This window comes from Talpa occidentalis, unplaced genomic scaffold (assembly GCF_014898055.3).
Source record: "Talpa occidentalis isolate TD23 unplaced genomic scaffold, MPIMG_talOcc4v2.1 talOcc4.8, whole genome shotgun sequence".
Lineage (NCBI taxonomy): Eukaryota > Metazoa > Chordata > Mammalia > Eulipotyphla > Talpidae > Talpa > Talpa occidentalis.
The window spans coordinates 19,217,328-19,238,197 of record NW_023605194.1 but is presented as its reverse complement, the minus strand read 5'-3'; the positions used below and the strand labels follow the sequence as shown (position 1 = coordinate 19,238,197).

Genomic DNA, 20,870 nt, shown 5'->3' with positions numbered 1-20,870 from the left:
AGGAATGATCCAGAGCCACAACATGTGGAAATGAATTCACAGAGCCAGCAGGGGAATTTGATTGCCTGGGCTAAGATCATACACAGGTACTGTAGCTGGTAAGAGGGCAAGGCTAGAGTTATTGTTCCTCCCAGGCTTCCCCTTAAGGCTCACACTCCTGGGAGATTCCTCTGAATAAGGGGTTTGGATACTGATGTCCCCCTGAAAAGAAAAAAACTTTCAAAACTATTTTTCCTAAGGTAGTTGAACTAAAAACATTCACTTTTTATTCCTTTTAGATTTACAGGAACAGATGGACCTAGTGGTTTTGGCTTTGAGTTGACATTTCGTCTGAAGAGAGAAACAGGGGAGTCTGCGCCCCCAACGTGGCCAGCAGAGCTAATGCAGGGCTTGGCCAGATACGTGTTCCAGTCAGGTAAGAGCCCTAGGAGCTGGCTGGTGTGATGGTCCTTTTGCCATGAGCCTGGTTGGCTTTGGGAACTCCCAGGTACAGTTTGATGTTTGTGATGTGAACTTCCTCAGTGACACCCTATTTATACCATGTGGGAGCTTTTTTGCCTTGGGTTCTTGAGTGGAAAGCTCTCTGGACCATGGAACAGAAGAATATGTCACTATGACCTTCAACAGCAAGTGGGAGTCCCACCACTGTTCTTATACCCTGAGCCTAGGTTGCAGTCTGTAGCTGTACTTCTGATCCCCAGCCTGCCAAATGCCAACTCAGTATGGAGCTGACTAGCTCTTTTTCTGTCTGCTGTATCTCCCATAATTAGCACACTGTTCTTTTTTTTTTTTTTTTTAAGATTTATTTATTTATGCATACAAGAGCTGGGATACAGGCCAGAGATGCAGGGGGTAAGAAGATTCACCAGAGACAGAGTGGGGCACAGAACAGGCAGACTGACTGAAATACACTGCTGAGGGGAGCAGCGGGCGAGACAGGAGAGGTCTCTGCTGCACTATGTGGGTTACTCCCTGGCTGGCCGGGGCTGGGAATCAAACTCATGCTGCAGAGGCTGCGGATTACTTCATAGTGCTGTGTTTAACCCCGTGCGCCACCAGGGAGGCCCAGCACACTGTTCTTATTCCCAGCTGCCAGTGACCTAGCCTTTTTTGTTTCTGGGGCCATAAGCACACATGTTAATATTAGCTAAGGTTTGGGTTATTAGTAGAGGGTGGGGCAAAGAGAAACAATATATTGCCAGGAACTTGTTTTTTCAGTGTAAAAGGAAAGCTAGAATCAGTCAGGGCCTTGACAGTAAGAAATAGTGTTTTGTTTTGGATGATTCAGGAGGTGATGGATCATTCAGATGACCTGTATTCCTGGTGCCCCTGTGGAGACTGCTAATGTGGACCCTGAAGTATGGGGACTTTGTGCTAAAGAATAGGTCTTACATTGTTGGCTCAGCCTGCTTGTTGTCCTCCAATTGGATGAAATGGAGCAAAATTTATTATGTTATACGGAAGGTTTCATATCGTCTGAGTTTTTAATGTGGCTAATTGCTTAGAAGCATTTCCCAAATTTTGTTTCTTTGGATTGGTAAGTAGCATTTAAATGAAGGCCACACTTTTATCCAGCTCTTTTGCTCTTTGATTGCCATTGGTAAGGGCAGAGCAGCATCTTGGTCAGGGGTCCCTCAAAGTGTGATCCTTAGATTATCTGCATTAGAAGGATCTGCCAACCGATATTCCTGCCAACCGATATTAATATTCCGATATTCTGAAGAACTCTTTCAGAATCTTTGGGGGTGAGTCTTTCAGATGCTTCTGGTAGAGACTGAATTTGGAGAGCCATAGATTTGGCAGTTTCTCTGAGTAATGTGACTTTTTCAACTTTGAGTAGGTTATAAATTGGGAATGTAATAGATCTTCTAGCTTGAACTCTTCTACCCTCTTTCCAGGCCCTTGGAAGTCAGTTGTTGATAGGATAGCTGTCATGTATTGGGACTGATGCTTAACTACCATCTATATCATGTGTCCTATGATCCCTCTTACAGGATAAGCAAGGTTTCCCAGACCTGATTGTTCATGAGATCCTGTGGGAGCTTGTCAACACACTGATTCTCAGACCCATTGCAGGACTCCAGTTCAGTTGGCCAGAGGTGTGATGGAGCATATCTGTTCCTTGACCAGCTTCAAGGGAGAGGCATCTGATCTGGGGATGGTATTTAGGCTCTAAAGGCCAGATGTCCAGGAAGAAGTAGCATTTGTAGGGGCAGGAGAAGCAGGCTGTTGAAGCAGTTGGCCTGTGTGATCTGGTAATGTCTTTTTTTTTTTTTTTTTTTTTAATTTTTTTTTTTTTTTTTTTATAGAGGCATGCTTTATTTATTTGTTTGCTGGTTTGTTTGTTTGTTTTGTTTATACATGCACTGGGTACAGTCAGAAGCGCGGGAGGGTGAGAGAATTCACCAGAGCCAGAGCGGGGAGCAGAGCAGGCAGAAGGACCGAAGTACACTGCTGAGGGGAGCAGCGGGCGGCAGGAGAGGTCTGCACGCCATGTGGGACCCTCCTCTGGTGGCCAGGGAGCAGCCGGGGATCGAACCGGCGCTGCAGAGGCCGCGGGCAGCTTCGCAACCCAGCGCTCAACCGCTGCGCCACCGGGGAGGCCCTGATCTGGTAATGTCTTAATGTGGTTTGCAGGGTCCTTTAAAACAGTGCTAGGAGTTTACTGCCTTAATTCTTTCTGTCTCCATGTCTCCCTTCTTAGGATGCCTAAAACTGACACTGATGTGAACTGTCTTTGGGAAAATAGACTTGATGTGGAATTTGATCTGCTATAGGAAAGAGGGTTCTGAAGATTAGGCAACCTCTTACTTGTATAGGCAGGTAACTACCTGCCCACTGCTTAAACCTTGTATCCAACCTTGATATGTTTGTTTCCATTTAATGTGCCTACTCAAGTGGATGAAGATCAGAGAGATGTAAAACAGGTGTTATGAATCACTGTCAGATGAACTTCTGAAATAGTTATGTTATAGTGCTGAAACTCTAATGCAAGTGAATAGAAAAATAGGACTTGATTTGTAAGGATTCCTTTCACCCACACAGTAAAAACACCACCAGTGATTGTTTTAAAACACTAATGTGATCACTGATTCAGGCAGACTGTCAAACGAAACTAAAAGCATTGGATAAAAAGATTGTTGGGGAAGAAGATATTCATAAGGCTTCAAAGAATTCCTCCACATATTATTCATCTGTTATAAAGAGAAAAAGAATACCTGTACATGAAAAGGTTTCTGACAGCACCTTAACCAAATGATCAAAAGTAGTAACAGTGACAATTATGAATCTCCCAAGTATTGCAGTGTAAAGTCTAACATATCCATTGTGTAGTGTTTTTCCAAAAATATTTTGAATCATGAGCAAATAGACAAATCCAGATTTTAGGACATTTTCCAAGACAACTGCTTGGACTCTTCAAAAATGTCAATACTATGAAAGACATAGAAAGGAGAGGAGTGGGGCCTATCCTGCCCTAAGGGAATAATTTAAATGCTCTTATGATTTTTAATTGAGAAAAAGGTCATTTTTAGGACAATTGGAGAATTATAAATATAGACTGTATATTAGATAGCAGTACTCTACAACTGTGCAATTCCTTGGTGTGATACAGTATTATGTCATATAGGATAATGTCCTTATTCTTAGGAGGTAAAGGCTGAGGTATTTGTGAATTAAAAATGATAGGATGTCTGCAACTTAACCTTTGATTTGGCAAAAAAAAAAATTGTCAGCTGTGAGAAACAAAGATGAGAAAGTAAATGTGACAGAATGTTAATTAGTGGATCTAGGTAAAGGGTATATGGGTATTCATTATGCTGGTCTTCTAGCTTTCCTATGGGATTTAAGATTTTCAAAATAAAAAGTTGTAGCTGTGTTTTAAGTGTCCATTGAGTGAGCTCACAGTCCCTTCTGCACTGCTGGCCTGTTTTATGATGTCTTTAATGTGACCACTATCGTTTGTGCGTGAGGGTCACGTCCGGCGTTTTGTGGCCATGGCAAGATGACTACACTCCTAAAAATATCATACTTGATTTTCTGTTTTCCATAAGATTGTACTAGATAATGCTGACATTAAATTGTTTTTGGTACGTGGCAGGGGATAATAGTAAATAAATATGGGAAAATGATGAAAAGTGTGTAGTAACTGATTTAAGATAGGAGACCCCCTGGATATTTGGTAATAGTCATGGTGTGATATATGAGAAGCTGTTTACCTGAAACCTATAAAGTGTTGTAAACGTATGCTACTGCAATAAAAAAGTAAAAAAGGATAGACCATAGCTATGGGTGTAAGTGGTGAGGATGAGCATTAAGAGGTAACATTTAGGGCCTCCCCGGTGGCGCAGCAGTTGAGCGCTGGGTTGTGAAGCTGCCCCCAGCCTCTGCGGCGCCAGTTCGATCCCCGGCTGCTCCCCGGTCACCAGAGGAGGGTCCCGCATGGCGCGCAGACCTCTCCTGCCGCCCGCTGCTCCCCTCAGCAGTGTCCTTCGGTCCTTCTGCCTGCTCTGCTCCCCGCTCTGGCTCTGGTGAATTCTCTCACCCTCCCTCGCTTCTGACTGTGCCCAGTGCTTGTATAAACAAACAAACAAACAAATAAATAAATAAAACATGCCTCTATTTAAAAAAAAAAAAAAGTTTAAAGAGGTAACATTTAGCAGTGTGTTCTGTGTGTTCTGTGTGCCGGCACAATTGTAAGTGTTCATTCAGTATGCATGAAGGCCCTGTGAGTTAGGCACTGTGTTACATATCTCCTTTACAGAAAGACAGAGCAATGATGTAGTGTGTTCAAGAGCACATATCTAGCATTTCCAAAGACAAGATTTAACTCTGGCTGTGTAACTCTTAATGCCACCCTCTTATCCACAATGTCATGTTACTTGTAGCTCAACTGAGATCTGGGCTGCTGAGTGTCTTAGGCTGGACAACAAGATTTGAGAATCATCTCAAATGGATGATTGCACCAGTTCACGTGGCCTCCGAGCATGATGATGCTTCACTACGGCATTCTGAAACATTTGGAAAATAGAGGGGGGCAAAAGTCATTCATAATACTATCTAAATTCTCTTTCATTCTATTCTTTTATCTTTTAATATTTTATATATGAAAATATGTGTGTAAAAAGTGCAACTTGATGAGTGTTCAAAAGCAAAACATATCCTTGTAACTACTTAGTCAAGAAACAGTCTAGTTCTCCAGAAACCATTCTTGTGCTCCTTTTAGTCACCATCTATTTTTCTCCTTCTTAGTTCACTGCATAATGCATGTCCTAAACACATGTGCCTGAACTTATTGTTAATAAGCTTAGTAGCCTCCAATTCTACACCTCTCTTCTGTAGTGTTTGCCATTCTGCATCCCTGTAGGATATGCATCCCATTCCAGTCATCCCTTTACTTACTTCTGGGTTAGGGGGGCAGCATAGTATGATGGGTCAGAGCATGGTCTCTGAACCCAGATCACCTGCATTCTTATGTCATCTCTGCCAATTGCTACTTCCTGACTATGGAGTAACTCATTTACCCCATAGTAACTCATTTGCCCATCTCCAAAGCAGGGATAATAATAGTAACTGTGCATAAAGTTAATACCTACAAAACACTTAGAATAGTATCTAATTACAGTAAGTAACATGTAAGTATTGCCTGAAATTATTATTATTCAGACTTTAAAAAACTTTATGGATTGAGGTGAGTGCCTTGGTCTTACTTTGCAATGATAGTAAAGACTCCATTTAATAGCAAAACTCTTGTAGGAAGGAAGTGTCTTGCTTTACCCTGAATTAGATGCCTGCCTCAGCGAAAACCATGACCTTGATGTAACTATCTTTCTCCCACATAGAAAATCAGTAGTAGTGATAAAAATAAAATAACCTTGTTTTGCACATTGTATTATGCAACCAAAAAACATTCAGTTCAATGGTGGCTCCTTAATTCATTTATGTAGTGGACAGTGCCTGGAAAGTCTTGCACAAATCAATCCTTTTCTAAATTCAGTAGAGCCCATGCAGTTTAGTGGGATTTGAGTAAATCCTTTTTATAAGGTGAAGAATCTGTAGAGTGTGAATAATTGCCATAACTGTTTTTGTACAGTTGGGTTTAGGCCATTCAACTTTCCTTAGAAACTTTTTTTCTCCCGTGGAAAATCTTGTGACATATAAGTGTTGTTCTGCCCCATGTGGTCATACTCGGCAGGGCTGCACATATGCTTTTCTATGGAACATGTGTTTTATGTTTGATGTGTACATAGCTATGCCTTCATTATAACTAGCAGTGTCATTCTGTTTGATGGTCTTGCCTCACCTTGGCTGTCCGCTGTAAGTTCGGTGATTTTATGTAGGGCGCCTTGCCCACTTGCATGTGAGTACATGCTGAGCATCGTCATCAAGTAAGTGGAATGCTGAGGCCTGCTTTTCTGCGTTTAAATAGCATGCACAGTTTCACCTTCCAGGCTTGGAAATAGCGGCAGGGTAGTGAAAAGCAAGGAAAAGAATGAACAGATTCTAGCTGGTAATAATGCCCACTCCCTAGCTGTGCAGTTGTGTGAGGCTGCTTCCAAGTCTACTCTGAAGGATGACTCCGACAGGTCCTTAACTCAGTCCCGACCTGCTGGAGGTTACCATTTGGTTTTGTTTTTTTTTTTTTTGGAGGCGGGAAGCTGAGCTGTAGAGAAACAGAAGGGGAAATGAGAGAGGCCTGGTAAAGAAGAGTATCCAGAGAAGGTAAAGGATTCAAGATGTTAGTTGGGATGCTTCTAGTTATAAGAAAATAACAGAAACCCAACTCAAACTACCTGAAACAATAAGAGACTTTTATTGGCTCAGGTAACTGAGACATCCAGGGTTTCAGGCATGGCTTGGTCTATATGTTCTAACCAGTCCTCAAGGGCTCTATCTCATGTATTAGTCTTGTGCTTCAGACTGACTTTTGCCATGTACCAGGGAAGATGAGTCCTACCAGTCAGAGCTTCAGCTTTTCTCACTTGATAATCTCAGCAAGCAGAAGGCTTTTAAATTTCTAATATTCCTACATCAGTCCTGGGGAAAGACTCAGGTGAGTTCTGCCTGGGTAATGTGACCACACGGGTTGGTAGTGATGGTCCAGATAGAGCACCAGGATTTATGTTCAAAGTTCTCCCCCTTCTTCACTCCAACTAGATGGAGTTGGGAGAGAAGTTCTCTAAAGCAGACTTCACTACTGGCAGAAAAATAATAGGCATAGTTCTGAGTAGTCAAAATCAGTTGTTCCCACAGGGCTATAGGGGCTTCTGTTACTCAGTAATTGTGGTATGCAGTCAGGCTTGAAAGTCAGTCATTAGAGACTGCATTGATGGCTTGGTCCCCTTCTGTTCTGTCTTCTTGTATCCACTGGGATGGTTTTGACTACACATAACAGAATACCCTGACTCAATTGGCCTAACCATAACAGCAAGTTGTCTGGAAAGTGAGACAGTATGGGGGTTGGTTGCCATCTGTTTGACAATATTAAGGACCTGAGTTCTTTTTAACATTCTGCTCTGCTTTTTTCAGCACTTTGGCTTGTCTTTTTGAACTGATTTCCTCATAGTAAAAAAAAGATAGCTGCCATGACCTCACATCCTAGAATCACACTTGATAGAATCTATAAGCAGTGAAAGAGATTTTCTGTCCTGTGACTCTTTTAGAGACCAGTCAGACCTCTACAGAGTTGGCTCAGTGATCTTCCCTTCCCTCATATTGGCTACAGTTATGTCAGGAAAGTGAGACAACCACATTGGCTTATTGGTCAAGATTCAACTCCTAGGGCTGGAACTGGGCTCATGGCCATGGAAAGCCAGGGGAACAGAATTGGGGCTCCTTTCAAATGGAGAATGGCCACCAGCTGTCCAAAATAGTATCTGTACTCTCACCCAGAAGCCCCCACCCTGCCTGCAGTCCTAGGACCTTGTGTATTGATCAGAATGCTGGGCCAGTACAAAAGGGTCTGTTGAAACAGAATATTCCAGTCATGAGGACAGGGTGGCTGTCATTGTTTCACTTGCTCCAGCAGATTTAGAATGAAATCTAAATGAAGCCTGCAGCATGAATCATTTGGAAAATTCTACAGTAAATATATCAGTAATTTCACTACTGGACATTTCAACTTTGTTCACTCCTACTTTGCAGCTAGTTACTCTTATTTCCTTATTCCCTTTTAATATTATGACCAGATTATTATTTCTTTTCAGTGCCAGTGACTGCTCCCCTGCCCCCACTCTCTGGGTTTCATTAGAAAGGAACTATTCCCCCGACTCAGCAAGGCTTCATTTCTGAGTTGCGCTTTAGAATTCTGCCGGACAGGCAGTCTGCTCTCAATTCTGCCATTGGTAGGTCTTAACCACAAATTCCAAGGCAATTTCACTTGAGTTTTTGGGAGAAACATGGGCCCCCAACCTTGTAACTGACACTGTGGAAATTCAAGTTGCCTTTGTTTGCTGCTGTTTAATGGCAACTTCATGACATGTGCTGAGTTGGCTCAATTTGCAGGGAGACGGCAGCACTTCTTGAGCATCCTCAGCCATCAGAACTCATGGCTGGGGCCTCCCCGGTGGTGCAGCGGTTGAGCGCTGGGTTGCGAAGCTGCCCGCGGCCTCTGCGATGCCGGTTCGATCCCCGGCTGCTCCCCGGCCACCGGAGGAGGGTCCCACATGGTGCGCAGACCTCTCCTGCCGCCCGCTGCTCCCCTCAGCAGTGTACTTCCGTCCTTCTGCCTGCTCTGCTCCCCACTCTGGCTCTGGTGAATTCTCTCACCCTCCCGCGCTTCTGACTGTTCCCAGTGCATGTATAAACAAACAAACAAATAAAAAAAACATGCCTCTATAAAAAAAAAATTAAAAAAAAAAAAAAGAACTCATGGCTGATTGAACTCTGGTACTGATAGATCCATGCCAACAGAGATTTTTTTTTCTTTTACATTTCTTTCCCCATTTTTGAAAGAAATAATTTCTCATCATAAAAACTAAGACATAGAAATACATAACACAGAAAGTGAATATTATAATTCATTCTTCTTGTGAGAAAACTGTTGGTTTTCATATTTCCAGATTTTCTTTTTAATGCATGTATCTATGTAGAATATCATAATTTTATAAAAATTGTCTATGGGGCCTCCTTGGTGACCTAGGTGATAAATCTCAGTGCTACCACCGCGAAGGCCTGCACAACAGCCTGAGTTCCATCCCTGGCCAGGGAGCTAACCCCCATGACTCAGCAGACCTCTCCTGTCTCGCCCCCTGCTTCCCTTAGCAGTTTATTTCACTAGATCTGCCTGTTCTGCTCCCCACTCTGTCTTTGGTGAATCCTCTACCCACCTGTACCTCTGGCCTACACCCCAGTTTTTTATTTACTTCTATGCGAAAGTAAATAAATAAATCTTCCCAAAAAATGGGCCATTCTTTTCATAATATTTTTAAACTTGCTTTTTTTACATATTACCTCTTGGACACCTTCCCATGTCATAATGTTCTAACTATCCTTTTTAGATATTCTATACTGTATTAGATATACTATATTAAATATAGTATTAGATATACTATATTTTATTAGATATACTATACTTTAATCAGTCTCCTGTTGTTGGGCATTTGAGTGATTTCCAGTTTGGGTTCCTACTATGAACCTGTAACAAGCATCCTTGTTACATGTGTCTGTACTCTTGCCTAAGTATTTCTTTTAATTTTTTAAAAGATTTATTTACTTATGCATACAATAACTGGGGTGTAGGCCAGAGATGCAGGGTGGCGAGAGGATTCACCAGAGACAGAGTGGGGAGCAGAACAGGCGGATCGACTGAAATACACTGCTGAGGGGAGTATCGGGCAAGTCAGGAGAGGTCTGCTGCGCCATGTGGGTCACCTCCCTGGCCAGGGATCGAATTCGTGCTGCAGTGGCTGCGGATAGCTTCATAGTGCTCTGTCTTAACCCCTTGCGCCACCAGAGAGGCCATTGCCTAAGTATTTCTGTGGGATAAATTCCTAGAAGTGGGATTGTTAGGTTAAGGGGAAAAAACATTAACCCATTAATAGCCATTGTAGAGGAATGATGATTCTAATACTATTGTGATCATTCAGTGAATGTTGATTTTATACAACAGAATTGATTTTATACAACAGAATGATTGTCATATAAGATTATTTTTATTGTAACCGAATGGTAATTTCTGAGTTCTTGAGATTGGTCCTCTTTCTTAGGTTACTTGGCCTGAGATTGGTAATGCACGTTAAATGGCATACATTTAGGGTTAAGAAAGAGAGCGTGTACTGGTACAATGTCTCATACAGTTTAGATTTAGCATAGGAACCCATCCATCTTGCTTCCTGTCTCTGGAGTTAGACGTGATGAGGGACACAGCCTGCCGCCTGATGTCAGAGAGATTTCCAGATATTGCTAACAAGTCAAATTTCATATAAAGAATATCAATGAATTGTAGAGTTTTCTTGAGCTTTGCCTCCATATTTCCTAAAATTAAAATTATACATGCACTTCCATCTTGTGCTTTTGAGGCTTTTTTTTTTAGCTTGCTTTTCTTTTCTAGTTAAAGTTAAGTAATTAAAACAGTAGTTATTGAGCATCAGGCTATCCTAGGTACTTTTGTTCTCTTATTTAACCTCCAGGTAGCCTGATGAGGAAGATATGGGTATTGCCACTTTTCAGAATGGGAAATGGGTTCAGAGAAGTGGTAGGTCTTGCAGCTGTGAGTAGCAGGAGTGAGCCTTCAGGGATGCCCTCATTAGCACTAATTTGCATGTGATAGCCTCAGACCCTTCAAGGATCTATTTTATTTATTTTTAAAATTTTTTTAAAAGATTTATTTATTTATTTATTTATTTATTTATACAAGAACCGGGGTACAGGCCAGATGCGCGGGAGGGTGAGAGAATTCACCAGAGGCAGTGTGGGGAACCGAACAGGCAGACTGATGAAAAACACTGAGGTGAGGGGAGCGGTGGGCAAGACAGGAGAGGTCTGCCGCGCCATGTGGGACCCTCACCAGCCAGCTGGGATCGAACCAGCGCTGCAGAGGCTGCAGGCAGCTTCACAGCGCTGCACTCAATCGCCTGTGCCACCAGCGGAGGCCCTCAAGGATCCATTTTATATGAAGAGTAAACTTCATGATAAGGAGCTTTTTTCTGTCTTCTATGTATTTTATTTAAGTGCTTGCTATATGCCAAGGATTCTGTCAGAAGATGGGTAAACCAAAAGAAGCATAGATCCCAGCCCTTAGGCCATGGGGTAACTTCCTGGAAATACAAGCAAATAAATACTTAATTCCACAGGATTTATGATAGGAAAAGATCAGGGTGCTCCAAAAGAATGAAGTGGTGGACTCATTTTTAGATTGCAGACTCGGACAAGGCAGGACTGAAGGCAAAGAGTGAGAATTTTGGGGCAGCAAGAACAGCATGTGTAGGCCCCTCAGGAATGTGAGAACTTGAGGAATGTGAGCCGCCTATGGCTGGAGATGAGGGAGAGGGAAGGGCCCAGGGAAAACCAGAGGCTTTGCAGGTCTAGGTAAGTGCTGGATCTTATACTTGCACTCAGAGTCATGATAAAGTCTTGGTTTGATTCTAAGAGCAGTGGAAAGCACAAAGTATTTTTATTTATTTATTTATTTTTAAATTAATCAATTTATTTATTTTTTTTAATAGAGGCATGTTTTATTTATTTATTTATTTTGTTTTGTTTGTTTGTTTATACATGCACTGGGTACAGTCAGAAGTGTGGGAGGGTGAGAGAATTCACCAGAGCCAGAGTGGGGAGCAGAGCAGGCAGAAGGACCGAAGTACATTACTGAGGGGAGCAGCGGTTGGCAGGAGAGGTCTGCTGCGCCATGTGGGACCCTCCTCTGGTGGTGGCCGGGGAGCAGCCGGGGATCGAACCGGTGCCGCAGAGGCCACAGGCAGCTTCGCAACCCAGTGCTCAACCGCTGCGCCACAGGGGAGGCCCCAAAGTATTTTTAGAAGGAAGGGAAAGTGAACGTTTTTAAAAAATTAAACTGCTTGGATTTGAGGTATTTGAGATGTCCTGCCTGTTTTGAGATTGCCTCTTTCCCAGAAGATGCTGGGGCTGTCACAGCGCTTGGGCTACAGCCAGCAGAATCAAGGTTATTCCCAGCCCTGTTCGCCCTTCTAATCTTTGGGATTTTTTTTTTTTTTTAAGATTTATTTATTTATTTATTTATGCATTCAAGAGGCGGGGTGCAGGCCAGTAGTGCAGGGGGTAAGAGGATTCACCAGAGACAGAATAGGGAGCAGAACAGGCGGATCTACTGAAATACACTGCTGAGGGGAGCAGTGGGCAAGACGGAAGAGGTCTGCTTTGCCATGTGGGTTACCTCCCTGGCCGGGGATCAAACTCATGCAGCAGTGGCTTCAGATAGCTTTATAGTGCTGCAGCTTAACCCCTTGAGTCACCAGCGAGGTCCCTAGGGATCTTGAATTCTCTATAACCCTGCCCCTAGCCTGCTTCCCCTGAGACTCTTCAGCTAGGCTAGAGTACTGATCTTGCCATATCCAGAAGATAGATGGGGCTTTGCTTCCTCATCCCTGCTTTACAGGTGAGTGAAAGAAGTCAGGAAGATTGAATGAGACACTTAGAGCATGACCCCAGGTGAGACCTTGCTAGATTGTGGTTCAGAGTCTCATGAATTTCTTGTCTTTAGATTTCCTAAGTGTATTGTGATCTTAATATCTTTGCCTCAAAGTTTTCTGAAAAGAGACGCTCCATGTTTACCAATGAGAGTTCTCTCGTTTCCTGGTTTGGATGAGCCACCCTTTGCCTCCGTCAGCTAACTGAAGCCAAATGGAGCTGCCTGGTTGTATTAATATCATTTTTCTTCCACGTACTCTTTTTGATTTTCCTGACGTTTTCTTTCCGTCAGCTTGATTTATCCTCTTTTTTGGGTTGCAATGGATCTGTAAAGTATTTTCCCTTTCATCTGTTAGTAATACTGACCAACTATAAGGCAAAAACAATCCCAAGTTTCTCTGTACTTTTCCAAGATTTTAGATTAATAGTTGAAAGTGTTCTTACTCTATTGAAGAAAAACAGGTCAGTCCCTCAGAAGTGAGTTTATGCCCTAAAATTTAGGTGGTTTGTGTATAAATTATAATCTAATATCTAAACCTGGGTGTTTTTAGGGAAAACTAAGAGCAGAGGTCAGTAAAGTACAGCCTGGCAAAGTACACCAGCTAAATCCATGCCCATTAAGTATTATCTGTGACTTTTGTGCTGCAACAGCAGAATAGCTATGAATACTCTTGAGTAGTGAGTAGCTGAGTACTATGAGCTGAATAGCTATGAATGAAACTATATGGCCCTCAAAGCCTAAAATATTTCACATCTGTCCTTTACTGAAAAAGTTTGCTCACCCCAGACTTAGAGAATGTTTTCCACTTCTGAATAGTGACCCACGTAAAGAGATGGCCATCTTTAGATTTCTGTGACTATCCAGAGGCCCTGTGAGGTGACTTGCCTTCCCTGGGGCCTGTGTCTTGGCCATGGATAGAGGGATCACAGTATCTAGAGGATTTGTTGGGGGAAGGGTGAATGTATCTCTTATTTAGCTGCTGCATGATTTGAGGCAAATTCCTTTAGCTTCCTTAGGTCTGTATCTTACTTGGAGAACTGTGTCAAGTGCTTTGAGCTTCTGAGTAGAAAGGGGCTATTCTATATAAGCATTAAGCTAGCATAATTCACCCTTAGATTCATGATGGCCCCCTGTGGAGTCTTAATTGGTTAGCTCTTTCAGCAGACTGTGGCTCCTTTGTCTTTAGCACTTGCATTTGAGGGATGCTTCCTACAGGGGGCAGTGAAGGCCTCTGGTAAGTAGAGCTGAGCAGTTGGAGAGTTAGTAGACCCAGCACCTTTGTAGGAGGTCAAGCCCTTTGGTAACCTGAAAAATGGCTACTGATAGAATGTTCAGTGAAGAGGGCTGGGGAATAGCACAGATGAGGGCAGGAGCCCAAGAGGCAGGTTCAAAACCAGTTTAGCCATGTGGGCTTCTGTGGGACTTGTGGGTCTAAACTGAACTTATCCAAGACTTGGTTTCTTCAAATATGAAATGGGGTAATAGTCACGTCTACTTAATAATGTATTTAATGCCCCTGCTATGTAGTAGCTGGCATAATACATAGATGAGATCAGTATTATTTGTCATTTTAGAAGCATAGTGCAGAGAAAAAAGGAAATGGGTTTAGAAGAAAAAAACTAGTTTTATTTTTTACAACACTGTACAGAGTTGGTCCTAATTCTGATAACATTACTACCATCTCCACACCGATGTCTAAAAGAAATACATGAAGATACAGAGACCATCTTAAAGTGATGGGGTTATGAGTTATTTTCATTTCCTTTTTGGCCCTTCTTGCTACTTGGAAATTTTGTGTAGAGCTTGAGTTTTATTATCAAAAAAGAAAATTCAGAAGGATAGTTAAGACAGAACAGAGCAGTGAGCCCCAGTTAAGTAACACAGGTATTGGTGAGGATAAGTCATCACCTTGGGTGGGCTCTCTGATGCCTTTACTAGAACCCTTTTAAATGCCCTTTTGTATGGCATACTAGAACCCTTTTGATCTGCTAGTTTTCTTGCTCAGTTTTTGCATAAGCTCTCTCAATGGGAAAGAGATGGTTCCTAGGCTTGACACAGCTCTGCTCTGGCTCTCTTGGCCATGGGTCTCCACAGCCAGGCCTGTTTTCTTGCACTGCAGGGCAGACGTGATGACAAACTTGTTCGGTTTCTTTCCAGGACTTAACGGCCAGGAGTCAAGTCTCCCCCTCCCTTCAGAGTTCTGATGAGGTTCCAGCAGCATTTCTGATCCTTTGCAGAGCTCCTTCTCTAGGAATACAACAGTTAAAACTAGAACCAGCGGAGGGAAAGAGAAAGGAACTCGGTTACTTTTCAAGAGGGATGGCAGCAAGCCCAGGCAATAGGTCTTTGTTTTGCTGGTATGTAAGAGGGGGCCTCTGAAACAGCAGTGGTGGGTGACCTTACTCAGTCATATTCTAATTGGCCCAGTGGAAATGTACCTGGGGCATTGCATTAGGACTGGAGAGGCATCTAGACACTGGTTATAGCCCAGTGTCCAGGCCTTCTTGTGACCTAGGCCTAGCTCTAGCAGTCCCTCTTTGGGTTTGAAGATTATGGGAGAGCAGGGTATTTATGAACTTCCTGGGCTGGCAAGGCATGTCTGGATCCCCACCCTCTCTGGCCAGTGTCATGACCTGAAAACAGGAATCCTTCATCCTGGGCCACTCAGATTATACATGTATTATGTTCAGCTGTGGCTGATGCATTTTATTCCCCCAAACAAAAATGACTATTGTTTTTCTAGTTTTAAAAAAATTTCAAGCCAAAAAAAAAAAAGCAATGTTGAAGACAGGAAAAAAGCAAGTCAAGGAACAATAGGTAGCACGGGGTTGCAGTTTTACTTTTAAAAAATTAGAAGAGAGTATGAATTTGACTATATTTGCTCAGAAGAAAATCATCTGAGGAATGGGACTGATGGGAAATGAGTTTTGTTTTTATTTATATATTTATTTGCTTCCATTTCTTATAATAAACCTGTATTACTTCGTAGTTTAAATAAATGAATACTATAAAATTAAAAATAAACATTATCTAAATCTCAGCGCTTAAGACAGCTCTTAACATTTGGTTATGTCCTTCTAGACACGTCTGTAGGCATAAAATAGATAATTTTATTAACTTAGTGATATTCATATTCATATGATTTCATCAGGATTTTCACATCCAGAATTATGTCATGGAAGTCTTTCTAGCAAAGTAAATAGAGATTAGTAACATCTTTTGTAATGGTTGTATGATTCTACATTGTATGACGTGAAAAGAAAATGTGCTGTTTTCCTCTACAATACTTACTTGTGTGACCAGATGTGTACAACTCACCAGTTATCTGCAGACACCAAGTGGGTATCCTGTAATTCAGTTCTGTTCTGATACTATCTACCTGAAGTTATCATCAAACTCCACAGGTAAGGGCTCAGTCCCACAAGACTGACCCCACTTCAGAAGCCAATTGCGAGTCCCAGGTTGTCACCTGTACTTTTTTTTAAAGATTTATTTTTATTTATTTATGTATACAAGAACTGGGGTGTACGCCAGAGGTGTGGGGGACTGAGAGCATTCACCAGAGACAGAGTGGGGAACAGAACAGGCGGACCTACTGAAATACACTGCTGAGGGTGAGACAGGAGAGGTCTGCTGTGCTATGTGGGTAACTCCATGGCTGGGGATCAAAGTCAGGCCACTGTGGCTGGTAATAGCTTGATAGTGCTGAGACTTAACCCCTGCCAGGGAGGCCTGTCACCTATACTTATTACCAGTCAACTACAAGTCAGAGTTCCTGTGATCTCCGTGGGTTTGATAATTTGGTAGAACAGTTCATAGAACTCAAAAAATCAGTTTACTTAGATTATTCTTTTATTATAAAAGGATATAACTCAGAAATGACCTGAGGGAAGAGATGCATAGGGCAAGGTATGTGGGAAGGGGCATGAAGCTTCCATTCCCTCTCCAGGTGTGCCACCTTCCTAGCATGTCCACGTGTTCACTAACCTGTAACCTCTGTGAACCCCATACTTTAGGGATCTTTATGGAAACTTCATCACATAGGCATGATTGATTATTAATTAAATTTCCAGCCCTTCTCCCCTCACTGGAGGATGGGAAGGTGAAACCAAACATTCCAAACTGCTAATCATGGCTCTGTCTTTCTGGTGACTAGTACTCGACCTGAAAGTATCCTGAAACTATCCAGGAGCCTAGCAAGAGTCCCCTCATTATAACAAAAGATGCTCTTATCATCCAGGAAATTCCAAGGGAATTAGGAGCTCTATGCCAGGAACTGGGGTCAAGGACCAAGAACAAAACATACTCCTAACACCTTTGTCACTTAGGAAATTACAAAGCTTTTTGGTGCTCGAAGCAGGACCTGGGGATAGAAACTAAAATCTCTCTACATAGGTATTTTCCCCCAGGGTCTTCCTGACATACTTTATTAGAAAAACAATTTGTACAGGACACATCAGTGCCAGGGGGGAAGGGCTCACTGGGACATCTACAAGGGAACCCACGGCTGGGAGAGGCTGCTCTCCTCTGCTTGGCGCCTGCAGAAGTGCCCAGTGCAAGGTAAGGAACAGCTGAGCAGGACACCTTCCAGCCCACTATTTAATTCCTCCTTGCGTATCATTGGTGCCACTCAGAACCACCCCCTTCTATCAGGGAGAGCTCACTGATGAGGTCTGTGATGGCCCGGGTGAAGGCCTCCTGGGGGCTATAGTCCAGGGTGGTCTACACTAGGATGACGATCTTGTGCTTCAAAGGGTGGGTGCTTTGTAGCCAGCAAACGGCACCTGTGGGTCTTTCAACAGCTGCCATTTAGTGATGTTTCTAGAGTGTACTCTTCTTTGTTGATGGTGACAGACAGGCACTGGGTACCTTGGTGTCTTGGTTAATCGTGATGATCTTCTCCAAAGAGGAAGGGGTGTTCATTCGTGTGCCACCATGACCTCCAGAGCCCTATTCCAAAATGTACATTTCTTATATCACCTTATCACAGTTAATAAGATATTAGGTTCCTCCATATAAACAGACCTTCTTGATGAATTTTCAGAGTATTCATTCATGTGCATTTTAGCAACAGTCTTATTTCAAAATTAATTTCTAAAGTGAGATTACTGGGTCAGAAGGTCTGAATTTTTACAGTTTGGTACATATGCCTAGCTGTCCTCCTTGAAGGTGATTCCATGAGACTGGGTGGCCCCTGGCCAAGACTGCATGGTATTCTTACTGGAGGAAGCCCTTTGTAGCCTTTGAAGTTCACAAAATGAGTCACAGGGATCTTACAGCTTTTGGTAACTGCAAGGCTGGTTTTATTCTACATTAAGGAAGTTCTTCAAGGCTAGAGTTCTAGCCTGTAAGCACACTCCATGGTTCTCAGAAAGCCCTGCTAAATGTACTTCTTGAATCATAATTACAAGTCAGTCCCTGCTCCCTCCCTCCAAGCAGGAAGAAGTGTCCTGGCAAGGAGTCAGGCCTAAGTTCTAAAATGTTATCACTCATAACTTATTGTTGTCTCCTTATAACCAGAGCACCCCAAATTGGTTATGCTCAAATGTTTCCTGTATCTGATGGGTGGGGAACTTTGGGAATACATGGGCAAATGCGTGCACAGCTAACTGGGTGTCTGGTCTTTACACATTTACTCAGAAATAAGGCCTCCTTTAGGTCCCATCCCTGATGCAGCAGCTGCTCCTGGATGCCACATTAACAACTCAGAGCACAGCCATAGAAGAGTGACTTTCAGACTGGCAAAAGCACTCTTAAACTGTGGTCTGTGTGCAACAGTCATAAAAGTCAGGAAACTGGAAATGTTTTAGTCTGAAGAAGAAAAGCGTGGGAGGTGATGAGCTATGACCCACACAGGTGTTTTAAAAGTATTTGCGCCCTGCCATGTGGAAGAGGGATCTGACTTTTTCTTCATTACCCTGAGTTGAGAACTAGAAAGCTGTTTATTATCTTGGGGGATATGGAAGCATTTCCTAACATCTCAGATCTTGGGAAACAATACTCCCCCGCCCCCGAAGTTGTTAGAGTAAAAGTCTTTGGTCTAGGGCCTCCCCGGTGGCGCAACGGTTGAGCGCTGGGTTGCGAAGCTGCCCGCAGCCTCTGTGGCGCCGGTTCGATCCCCGGCTGCTCCCCGGCCACCAGAGGAGGGTCCCACATGGCGCGCAGACCTCTCCTGCCGCCCGCTGCTCCCCTCAGCAGTGTACTTCGGTCCTTCTGCCTGCTCTGCTCCCCGCTCTGGCTCTAGTGAATTCTCTCACCCTCCTGTGCTTCTGACTGTACCCAGTGCATGTATAAACGAAACAAACGAACAAACAAACAAATAAATAAATAAAACATGCCTCTATTAAAAAAAAAAAAAAAAAAAAAAAAAAAAAGTCTTTGGTCTAGGCCTTTTGTAGAGGGGGTGTAAGTGCTGGTTATGGGGTTCGTGGTCTGGGAGTTCAGACCACTGAATGCAGAGACCACTTAATACATGCTAATGCTGTTTCTAATCCAGCATCCTCACCACTGCTTCTGTTGTCCAAACAGCCCTGCCTCCTCCACCATGCCACTTTCTGTCCCAGACCCCCTCCAGGTCCAGCCCAGCTAACTGATTTCTTAGAACACCCATGAATACTGTAGCTATGTTCCTTGATGTAAACTAAGTGGTCGGGGTGGGGGGGTAGAGTTCATTTCCTGAGCTGAGAATTTATTCGGGTTCTCTGAGTCAGTTGTTGCTTTGCCACAGTGGACGGTCTCTGCATCTCATTCCCACTGTGCCTTCTGTCTTTGTTCTTTACCTTGTGAAGAGTGGCTGTGTTTTCCAGCGGTAGCATCTTTCACATAATAGTCGTGTAGTTTGCATAGTACTTTCAGCATACAAGACAAAAAAACCTCCATGATCATTTTTAGAAAATTGACAATTTGTCCTGAAAACTGACAAAAAATAGAACCGCACATTTAACCTATCTTTCCTGTTTAATATAAACAACAGGTTTTGTTTTGTTTGTTTCTAGAGTCTAAGTTTCAGAACAGGAATGAAAAAAAAAATTTAATGTGTTTGGGGAAGTTTGATGTATGGTGAGCTAGCTAAGCCTTACTGAATTGAGAAAGAATTCCTTGGAAACCAAGTTCTCCAGCATCTAAGTCACTTCCACACCATGTGCTTTCAGTATGGTCGCTGACTGAGAGGAAGGTTGCGGTTTGTTGCTTTGGTTTGATTGATTCATCCAGTTTTCTCTGCTGCCAGACTGAATCCTAGTGACTCACTTGCGGTGACTTCTTCCTGAGAGTGTTGGGATGAAACCCTGAGTGCAGCACCAGGCCTACCACTGAATGGCTCTGCTTCTACTCAGGGTTGCTTTGGAACCCTTAGTCTGGATGAGGATTTGTTTTCTGTAATGAGGATAGCACTTGAGATAAGGATTTCTTTTTTGGTCTACTTAACTCCGTACCTAGTTTCCAAAGCTCTCTCTTCACATTAACTGGAAGCCAAATGCTTTATACACATAGGACCAAGGCCAAATCTAGTTTTTCTACTGAAAGAAAGATGTCTTCTCCATCTTTCTTGAAGGAAAAACAAAGATGCTTATTTTGTTTGCACCTCCCTAGCTTATATAAGTCTCAAGAATACAACTCTCCCTCTCTCTGCTTCCAAAACAAACACAAAATGACAACAAAGCCAAAAAATTATTCTAGAATCCTCTAGATTTCCAGACTAAAGGTGCCCTCCTCTCTTTAGACTTTAGGCAAAGTGAGGGCTGTGCTAACATTCTATGGCTTTAGAATGTCCATAGATACAAATATAGCTTTGTTTCAGAGCAAGAGTGTGTTAGTTCTGTCCACCCCTGACAAATGGGAATAGCAGGTATGTCTAGTCATTTTCCAAGGTCTGTCTGGCTGTTGGTCTGTCCATTGTGTTTACCATTTTGATCTTGGGTTTTAGATGTTTTAAGTATGAACCTTGAGCTGCAGTACAGTGAGAATTCTGAAAGTGCTATTAAGAAACAACATACAGGGCCTCCCTGGTGGCGCAAGGGGTTAAGACGCAACCTATGAAGCTGACCACAGCCACTGCAGCATGAGTTTGATCCCCGGCCAGGGAACTATGCACATGGCACAGCAGACCTCTCCTGACTTGCCCGCTGCTCCCCTCAGCAGTGTATTTCAGTCAATCTGCCTGTTCTGCTCCCCACTCTGTTTCTGGTGAATCCTCTCACCCCCACACCTCTGGCCTGTACCCCAGTTCTTGTATGCATAAATAAATAAATATTTAAAAAAAAAAAAG

The 20,870-nt window shown here is 42.9% G+C and overlaps 1 protein-coding gene across 3 annotated transcripts in view; it reads left to right on the top strand.

Moving 5' to 3' along the window:
* The window catches only part of SUFU (SUFU negative regulator of hedgehog signaling), a 97,665-nt gene that overhangs the window by 28,840 nt on the left and 47,955 nt on the right, over positions 1 to 20,870 (top strand). For all 3 annotated transcript variants that reach the window (XM_037496048.1, XM_037496047.2, XM_037496049.2), the window contains one exon: positions 279 to 415. In XM_037496048.1, the coding sequence (XP_037351945.1) occupies positions 279 to 415 (137 nt within the window). The remainder of the gene's footprint in view (positions 1 to 278; positions 416 to 20,870) is intronic.